The 10,258-nt window shown below is 45.2% G+C and overlaps 1 protein-coding gene and 1 long non-coding RNA gene across 2 annotated transcripts in view; both read left to right on the top strand.

Moving 5' to 3' along the window:
• The first annotated feature begins 223 nt into the window (after positions 1 to 223).
• LOC103359413 (uncharacterized) lies at positions 224 to 2,700 on the top strand. Its single transcript, XR_520306.1, has 3 exons — positions 224 to 336; positions 533 to 1,438; positions 1,729 to 2,700. It is a non-coding gene; the product is annotated as an uncharacterized LOC103359413 (long non-coding RNA).
• Positions 2,701 to 3,022: 322 nt separating this feature from the next.
• Positions 3,023 to 10,258, top strand: part of LOC103359411 (Krueppel-like factor 15) — a 14,098-nt gene continuing 6,862 nt past the window's right edge. The window contains exons 1-2 of the mRNA XM_008284748.1: positions 3,023 to 3,179; positions 5,258 to 6,722. Of these exons, the coding sequence (XP_008282970.1) occupies positions 5,479 to 6,722 (1,244 nt within the window). The 5' untranslated portion in view covers positions 3,023 to 3,179; positions 5,258 to 5,478. The remainder of the gene's footprint in view (positions 3,180 to 5,257; positions 6,723 to 10,258) is intronic.

Genomic DNA, 10,258 nt, shown 5'->3' with positions numbered 1-10,258 from the left:
ATCCTTAACCGGCTTACGTAACCGCTGAAGTAAATATATAGCTCAGAAAAGCCTGATGATTTTACCATAATCTCTAACCTTGCATGACAAGTGGGCCACCTGCTGATGAAGACCATGTGATCCAGCTGAAAGCACCAGGTCATTTAGAAGCAGTTTCCATTACGTACTTTGCAGGGCTAAATCTGGAAAGTACTCCATTAAAATTACTCCAGACCTGTGGTGTGAAGCAGTATTTGAAGTTCGCACTAACTTTTTAACTCCACGTTTTCAGGACTAAGACGGTGGTTCACTGCTTACGGGGAACGTCGTCATGGTAACGGCACACTTACCTTCAAGGTAAGAGATGAACATCATTTCTACAGGATAATGGCGTCATTATTTGCAGATGAAAAGCCACTTCATTGTTGTACAGGCCTTTGTATGGTGATGTAATTCTAAAACAGTGACTGATTAAAGTGCTTTTCCTTCTTTATATTAAAGGATTTGCAGCAGAAGCCTACCGACCGGTTTGAATCATGTTTTTATCTTGCAGCTGAAGGAATAAGACTCAAACCGTCTCCACACCACGACAAAGCGAGAGCCTGATTGTGAGATGACTGGATTCATTCTCATCACAGAAATAGATTTATTTTTTATGAGGCTACTTCATACGTCTTTTTTGCAAATAACATGAAGGGACTACTTTTGTAATTTCCTTTTACAATCCTGTGATATGATGATAGTCAAACTGAATCTTAAAGAAGAAACTTTTGAATGAGGAACCGTGCACCTCTTCATCCATCCATGTGTGTGATTGGTCACATAAAGACATTGTAAACACACCTCTGACAGCAGATTGACCTGAGAAATAGTGACATTATCAGACTGTTAAAGCTACAGAACCAGTGTTTTAAGTGATTAAGGAAAGCTGAAACTTGCTCTTGTTTTGAGTCGTTTCGATCAAATTTGAAGGTCTGGGAAAGAAACTGAGCATCTCTCAGAACAAGTCATCAGACTGCATGTCCATAAACAGCAGCTGTAGTTGTTGTAACAGCTGAGTGCACGAAACTACAGCTCGCCTGCAGAAGTTCAATGTCTTTCTGTGGAGCTGTTCTTCAGATGGTTCAGTCAGACCTCATGGGAAACCTGGACCAGAAGGCTTTTCACCCCTGGAGTGATTTTATTTATAATGATGTGTAATAATGATGTGGAGATTTTTGTCACTTGCAGTCCTTATTTCATGTAGAAACAAACAACAAAGAACTAACAGAGGAAGACTTTAAATCTTTTTAATATGAGAATCCAAAATTGGAAAATAAAATATGATTTATTTTGTCATTGTTTTGTGAATCCAACTAAATAAATCAAACAACAGCCTGCTTTTGTATTTCAGATTTCTTCAGCATCAAGGTAACACCCAGCAAAGGAAACCATCCCAGTGACCCCCGGCTATTCACAGGTTAACTTTCACTATCTTTGCACTATTTCTGATATGTTTGCACTATTTCTGATATCTGATATTTATATGTACATTTTTTATTTTTTGTTTTTTCCTGTGTCGTATCTGTGTACGTCTGTTGAAAGCTGCTGTCAACGATGTGAATTTCTCCTTGTGAGATAAATAAAGGCATATCTTATCTTATCTTATCTTATCTTATATTATCTTATCTTATCTTTACTTTAAGCTCTTACCATTGTCACCATAAGAACCAGTCCTTCATGCTGCATCTTGCTTTGTTTCCTCAACAGTCCAAACTATCCAGACATGCACATCCATGATGTGAATGTCTTGTTCCAGCACATCCCAAAGGTGCTCTGTTGGATTGAGATTTGGTGACTGTGGAGGCCGTTGGAGTGCAGTGACCTCATTGTGATGTTTATTAAAGCAGTTTGAGATGATTTGAGCTTTGGGACATGGAGTGTTGTCAGAAGATGGTCCACTGTGGTCATAAAGGGATGGAGATGGTCAGCAGCAGCACTCAGGGAGGCTGAGGTGTTTAAATGATGGGCCCAAAGTGTGCCAACAAAAGATCCCCTACACCATGACATCGCCGTGAGCCTGAACCGTTGATACAAGAGGCAGGATGGATCCATGCTTTCATGCTGTTGACACCAAATTCTGATCCTAACATCTGAACATTGCAGCAGAAATCGAGACTCATCAGATCAGGCAGCGTTTCTCCAATCTTCTATTGTCTGACTTGGTGTGAATAGTTTCTTCAGTTTCTTGTTCTCAGCTGACCGTAGTGGCACCTGGAGGTCTTCTGCTGCTGCAGCTCATCTGCTTCCAGGTTGGACGTGTTGTCTGCTCAGAGATGGTTTTCTGTATAACTTTGGTTGGAACGAGTGTTTATCTGAGTTCTGTTTCCTGACCTCTGGCATCAACAAAGCGTTTCCATCCAGAGAACTGCTGTCACTGGATGTCTTCTCTTTTTCTGACCATTCCTTGTCGACCCTGGAGATGGTTGTGTTTGAAAAGCCTGGGAAACCAGCAGTCTCTGCAGTGGTCAGACCAGCCCTTCTGGTACCAACAACAGCTCAAATCAAATGTTCTTCCTCATTCTGGTGCTTGGTTTGAACTTCAGCAGGTCCTCTTCACCATGTCTACATGCTTAAATGCACTGAGTTGCTTCCATGTGGTTGATTGATTAGATGTTTGCTTTAAGGAGCTGTTAAACATGTGTACCTAATAAAATGGCACTTTGTGGAAAGTTGCACCAACTTAAAGGTCATTCTTCCCATCAGAGGTGCTTCTGGTCCTCCATTCTCCCTGCATCCAGCTCGACCCACTTTTCTTTCACACCTCTGCGTTAGTTGTTCATCATGATAGCAGCTCAGCGCCGCTGCCTTCCTGCGCCAGAGACTCCCACATGTTGTTCCACGCAGCCGAACCTGTGACTGACAGACCGGACGACCCGCCTCCATCTCCGAACCACTACCGACCAATGAGGCTGCAGAGCGGGGCGAGCCTTCAGCGGCAGCCTCTTATTTCTCACTACAGTACAGCCTGTAACGCACACTGGCAGTCATGTGACGGTCATATAGTACAACTCAGTCAGCGCTCGGTCCAGTCTGAACGCTGCTGCCGCTGCATGGAGAGCCTCAAGGACGAATCGTGTTGACGGATGCAAACGGATAAAAAAAAGAAACCTCGATCGTCTCCTTTTACGCCTTTTGCTCTGGATTATATTTGCTTTGAGGTAAGACGTGGGCTGGTTTGTTTGTGTCTTGTTGGGGAGGGAGCTGCTCGGTGCCATATGCCGCTGCAGCAGGATGGACGAAAACATGTTTACGTTGAGACGCGCGCCTACTCATGCGTTATGCGCCGCGGAGGAGGGGACGCACAGACCTACAGGGCTCACAGCGGGTCTTTCTCTAAGTCTGGTTTGACTCATGTTGAGAAATTAATCTAAATGAATGGATTGTAGATGAGTTTCGTTCGCTTGGTTGCGCTGTGAGCGGATTTCTAAGTTCTGGGGTCCATCCATGCTGCCTGCAAAACATGAGGCTGCGGAGCACTTGATGGTCTCATTATCACTGTTATGCAACTAGAAAAACATCTCGTTGAGTTGTAATTCCAAACGCGAGGCCCCAGCTGTGTAGGAATGCTCAACTCAGTCGTTTTCACAGCTTCTCCTCCTGAAACACATCAAAAAAAAATGTGGCACAAAAGGCGACAAGTTTGCAACCAGCGTTCAGCTACAGATACAAGTCAGGACCGATGTGTGGAATATTCCTCCTCCAGCTTCAGAGGCAGCGCTGTGACTGATTTACGGCTCTTTAATTGTCCCGTAAACAAGCGGAGCAGGTGATTTACGCATGCAGCGGAGCGGAGCGCATGCTGCTCCCGGCTGCCCCATGCGGTGTGTTCTGATCATAATGTGTGTGTGTTTTCTCTTCTTTCTGGCCTGGGTTTATTCTCGGTCACTCAGACCATGCAGGGGCCCCTGGAAAGGGATCGAGGCGGGAGGGGACGGGATGAGGAAGGGGAGGGAGAGAGTCAACCGACGCTCCCTGTTCCAGGAAAATAACCTATTTAAGAAAAACCTGATTAATTGGATCCATGCTGCACATTATCAATGCTGACACATTAAAAACAGTTGCAGCCTTCTGATCTATTAGTACTGCACATGCCTTCTGCTTAAATAGGACACCATAAAAGTGATATGGCTACTGAACTATAACCCTCTGACTATACAGTCGGCTGATAAAAGTCACTGAAAACTGATTTTATGAAGATAAAAGTTTAGAATGATATTTGAGCAAATGAGAAAAACAAACTGTAGACAGTAGAGTGTGTGTAAATCACAGTAATATGACAGGACATGAGAAAATACAGCATTTAAAACTTTATAAGTGTGGTCATTAGAGGAGCATTGAGGTTTTTCAATTATGAGATTTGTTTAAAACGATTTGTAAAACATGTTGATCAGAGCGTCTCAGAACTTCTCCAATATCTAGAACTTTGACATTTCTATCAAATAGTGATTACAGTTCCTACAATGTAGGAGCAAGAATCCTCATTTTACTTGGAATAATTACTAAAATCAACTTAAATGAACTGATTAAGGTCTATTTGTAGTGATAGTGTTCTCTAGAAATAATGTGTCGTAGTCAAAAGTCCTCGAGAGAGAGCGAGCGAGAGCGAGTGGTGTTTTAGTTCCACAGTGGTAGCTGTGAAGTGTCCAGTGTTCTGTGGGCTGCAGGTTTAATATAAGAGGTCACAAGATGACCAAACAATGGTCTGTACTTATAGACCGCTTTTATCCAAAACAAAAGCAACTTCAACAACAAAAGTCTTCAATTAAAAGTCCACCGGCTGGATGTGTTACGAGGCTTTTAGCTGCGTCTGCTGGCCGTCATCAAGGAAAGAATCAAGATGAAACTTTATTTTTCTTTTCAAAACTGTTTATTGTTGGTTTGCTCACAAGCAAAAGATGTTGGGAAACCAGGGAATCAGCGCCGTGGGGATTCTGTTTCAGTGACTCAGTATTCTTTGTGTGCAGTTATTTTTTCACTGTGCTGTTTAAATTGACTGCATTAGTTACCAACCTGCTAATCCTATATATATCTGCAGCATTTCCAAATTCGCACACACAGACTGTGGTTACCATCTGACACTTGCTGACAGACGGATTAGAGGATCTGGCATCATATTATGCAATTTCAATAGATGTATAATCACCTAATATTCCTTCAGTCTCTGTCAAATTCACAGGAGCTGCTTGTGGGATTAAACTTAACAGACTTCTCTGTGTCTCTGTTTGTTTCTGCTCAGACACACTGTATCCTGGCTGGAGACCTTGGATCACAAGATTGTTTCCCCGACGCCTACTTTTTCCACACCAGGTGTTTTACTGTCTCACCCAAGTGGGAAGTTGTGGCCTTGGTGACCTCGGTTTATTTGGTCTAACTTCTTCAGCACAAGGAATAATTGTCTTACAAATCATCCACAGACTCCGAGTGCAGCAAGAGACAGTGGCTTGGCAGTAGCCAGGGATGGTAGATAACTCTCCAGTGAGGGAGGAGACTTTTTTAACCTACAGTGGCTCTGTATCGGCCTACCAGCTGTCCAGCATGGTGACGGACCTGGGCTCCTACCAGGTGATGCCGTCACCGTTCTCGGAGGACGACCTGAGCGAGTCGTCCAGCCCTCGTTCCTGCTCCAGCCCGGATTCCCAGGTGCTCAGCTCCAGCTATGGCAGCAACTCCAGTGCTGAAAGCCAGGACAGCATCCTGGACCACCTGCTGTCCCAGGCCTCCTTAGGAGGTGCCAGCAGCTTGACGGCGGGGTCCGTGGCACCTATACCAATATCCACTTTCCTGTGGGACTCACGGAGAGATGAGCACCCAAAACGTGAATCTGTAAAGGAGGAAAATTTTGACTTCCTCACATGGTCCCACGTGGAGACGGAGGAGCAGCTCGGAGTGTCCTTCCAGCCCACGCTGGAAGAGATCGAAGAATTCCTGGAGGAGAACATGGAGGTGGTGACGATGAAGCAGGAGATCCGTGAGGGTTGCCCGGGGTTGGGAGTAGGACGGGAGGAGCCTCTTGGTCTGGAAGTTGGTCTGGAGTGGTGCAGAGAGGCCTCCCCTGAGCCTAAGCCGGAGCCAGACGCCAGGTATTCAGACCAAACTGTCCCCACTGACAGCACCGCTGGTCTGGCCACCGCTGCCTCCGGTGAGACCAAAATCACATCAGTTGACCCCACACAGGAATCCAGCACCGGGCCCAAGAATGCATCAAGTGACAAACCTTCATCAGAAGACACAAACGGCAGTGGGATGCCGGTCATCCTGCAGTTTCAGCCCATTCAGATCAAGCAGGAGCCCACAGCAGCGCCGCTCACCCCTGCAGCTCCTCCCCCACAGCCTGCCCCGGCCTCAGATATCAAAATTGCGCAGCTACTGGTCAACATCCAAGGTCAGACCTTTGCCCTGGTGCCCCACATCTTGCCCTCCCCCAGCCTTAACGTCTCCTCCAAGTTTGTACGCATTGCTCCAGTCCCCATCGCAGCCAAGCCTCTTGGGCTCGGCGACAGCGCCGCCAACCAGGGATCAGGGATTCTTGTTGGAGGTCAAAAGTTCCAGAAGAACCCGGTGGCAGATCTTATCAAAATGCACAAATGCACTTTTCCAGGCTGCACCAAGATGTACACCAAGAGCAGCCACCTGAAGGCCCACCTGAGGAGGCACACGGGGGAGAAACCTTTTGCCTGCAACTGGCAGGGCTGCGGATGGAGGTGGGTACTGGGGAGGGAACAGAACGAATCAATGTGTTTCTACATACAGTTAAACAGGCAGGACACTGGCTGGCAGCATCAAACAACCACCTCACAGACACGAGCTCTAGTTCTAATTACCCTGTCCAGTTTTATGTGTTTGTTATCTTAGCAGATTAGACTCAGAGATTGACTCATGTTTATGAGCGGTTATATAAAGGCTGTGTAAAGGTTTGTTTGTTCGCAGCACTGAGTAATAACAGCAGACGTCAGCTTGCATCTGCATTATTTCAAAGGACGTAACCCTCATTTATTGGTGTGTCCTATCTGGCAGCAGCAGTAATTATATGTCAGTGGGACACGTCCGTCCGCTGGCATCATGTTGCTCAACTGATGAACCAAGTGAGGTGCAGATTTTTACTGCCGCTGTCACTTTGAGGCTCGTATGTAGGCTTCATACCTCCCAAAACTCCAGGAAGCTCACACTGAGAGGAGCAGCTCTACTGCATGAATGTAGTTCTTAGAAGACTTCCAGGAATCTCACAGTGACTCAAGGATCTGTAGCTGAAAAGCCGAGCAAAAACAATCATCCTGTTTCCCTTTCACTGAGCCCAGCAGCTGTACAGGCTCCTAATGGCTGTCATGCAGCCTGGCAAGTGTTAATTGGAATGATGTGAGGCGGAGGCAATAAAAACGGCATCGCTTGCACAATCGCATTTCATCAGGCGGCGAGATATCGAGGATGTGCAAGAATAGCCGGGGTGTCTTTTTTTGTGGATGCAAACTAAATCTGGGCCGGAGCATGTGGGCTGGAGTCACATGGGCACAACATGGGCACCTCCTGTTGAGAGTCAACAGCTGTGCAGTTGCTGGGGCAGTATGAGTGTGTGTGTGTATTTGTGTATGCTGAGTACAAAGCAGCAAGATCTAATCTGGGACCTGCTGCGTATAATGGCAGAGAGAGGGAACTTGGATGTCTTCATCAGGGAGGCAATTTCTTTGCTCATTAAAGTAAAGCGTCTTTTTTACATTCATTAGTCTGAAAGTGTGTGTGTGTGTGTGTGTGTGTGTGTGTGTGTTTTATTTGTGTGTGATGGAGTGTAACTTGTGGCCGGAGTTTGCCAGAGTTGAGCTGGCTGGTTTCCTGAGGACGTCAGGTCGGCCAGTGAGACGGACTCAAACTGATGAAGAGTCCGTTTGACTTTCTCTGTGACCAGGAGTTCCTGAAAGTACTGAGAGTGGATGTGCGCCTCGTAGTCAACTTTTTATTAGAATTACTTGCAATTAGAATTTTCCTGCTGCAGATCAGGGCTCCAGCGATTTCAAAAAGTCAACTCAGGACAAATTTAAAGCTCGATGTTGAACACAGCTCCCTCTGATTGTCCTTCCTCTAAAGATGCTCCTCAGACGATGGGAATAAGTTGCACCTTCTTCCATATAAATGTCATTCTGTCTTTGTTGACGGCATATTTGCGAGGTTGTGGTTGCGTGTGGTGAAAAGTAGGCAGTCCGACCAGGTTGTCCAGTTGCTCAAGTGGGTTCTGCTAACCTCCAACCAGCAAGACTTTGATCGCTGGTGTCCTCCACCACGTCCATCTATCAGCTTGGTTCACTGATGGGTTATTAGTGCAGCAGCAGGGAAGGCAAACTACTTTAAATAGTCTCCTGTGCTTGTAAAAAAGTGTCCCATGGCTTAGATCTGTCCCCCAACAAAACCCTTTAATAGTTTGCATCTAAACTTTGGTAAATATTGTCACAAATCTAATGTGAATTCAAGAAGCATGAGCTTTTAACATCTGAAGATAATGAATGCATCTCAAACACAAATAAGTGCTTAAAAACGTTCATCATGTCTTCTTCCTGATAATATAATGTTCAGGTTCTCTATTCAGACATGTAGAGTGTGCTTTTATTACCTGACAGTTTCGGCAAAAACTCTTGCCTTCTTCAAAGATGACACTGACAGCGGGTGACGTGTCAGCCGGCAGAGTTTGACAAATAAGTGGTGGTTTAAGAGACATGACATGCTGATAAAAACAAAGATGGTAGCCGACTTTATCCATTCATGAAACAGATCACTGTGTATCAGAGGCAGAAATCTGATTTTAAGTCTTGTAGCGCAACACAAAGCCTACATTTGTCTGTATGATTCTTTTTTTTTTTTCTTTTTTTGCAAAATAAGTGTTATCATAAGTCATTTTATCTCTGTCAAGGAAAAAAATGGCGTCCGTCTTTGCTGGCAGTATTGATTGCAATACGAGTGTTGGTTGCGGTGGGCTGTGTGCAGAGCGTCACACGGGACTGGAGACCATCCCAGTGACTGGAGACCATCCCAGTGACTGGAGACCATCCCAGTGACTGGAGACCATCCCAGTGTAGAGAAGGCTCGCCGGCCTCTCCACTGCCAAAGTGTTCCTTTGGCAAGACGCTGAACTGCAGGTTGCTCCTGATGCCTGTTCTGAGGCTCTTTTCTTTTATTGTACCTCTGCTGCTTCACTTTAATGACACGTTAAGAGGTTTGGTTCACAGATCATCCAGAATCATCACAGCTCACTGGCTTCAGCTGTTCTGTTAACAATGAGAGAAATGGGCTTTTTTTGTACTAATGGGATTCAGGAAACATGCTAAAACAGTCAGTGCATTTCCATATCGTGGTACAAGACACGGCCTGAGGTGTTCATACACTCTCTGTGTATTACCTTAATGTTTATACAGTGTTTGTACAACTTTGAATTCATTACATGAATATTTCCATGTTCAGCTGGTGGTTTGAATCGTAGCTCGTTGGTGTTTGTGGATGAAAAAGGAACAAACTAGTTTCACAATATGTTAAAAGTAAAGAACTGGAAAGCTAAACACGACCTGTGGAAGCCCAGTGATTGGATATAAGGACCAACATTAGCTAGATTTGGTTGGAAATGAGTTTTCTGCTTGGTGTCTTTTTTTGATCAAACTTATTCGCTTATGCCAGATGAAGCCAAAAGCAGTTGTAATTGCTTTTTTTTGCAGCTTTTTAATACTCTTGGTTTCTAAGCTGTAATTGCAGTTTTTTTTTTTGCCAAAACTCTCACACACCTGGGACGAGGAGTTTCCTCAGAGTAAAGCGGCAAGTACTGACAAAGTGTGTGTGGTTTTCATGTGAATTTAGTCTGTTTGCACTGATCTACGTGTGCGACAGTCAAAAAACTACCCCAACCAGTGAGCTGTTATGTAAGCTGGCTCCTACCTGCCCCGACTTGCAGAGACCAGTCTTTAAAGAGCCTCCGGTTTGATATATTCAGTCACTTATAAACCTTTTTGCGTGCAGGTTTCTCTTGAAATCTTAGTGTTGGCTATGATACCATCCTGCTAACCCACTGCCACTCGTGTGCTGTATTTATAAGGCTGCATAAGTGCGCTCTGAAACACGAGGGGAGCTGCAGAAACTTGTGCAGTAGTAATCCAGGCTGTGTGCTCCAGCTAACAAAGGGCTCTTGTCTGTACACAAAAGGCAGGATCTAGTTTGGATGGAAGTGTGTGTGTGTGTGTGTGTGTGTGTGTGTGTGTGTGTGTGTGTG

Source organism: Stegastes partitus, unplaced genomic scaffold (assembly GCF_000690725.1).
Source record: "Stegastes partitus isolate 25-593 unplaced genomic scaffold, Stegastes_partitus-1.0.2 Scaffold370, whole genome shotgun sequence".
NCBI lineage: Eukaryota > Metazoa > Chordata > Actinopteri > Pomacentridae > Stegastes > Stegastes partitus.
The sequence above is the reverse complement of the archived record's forward strand: the minus strand, read 5'-3'. Positions and strand labels throughout refer to the sequence as shown.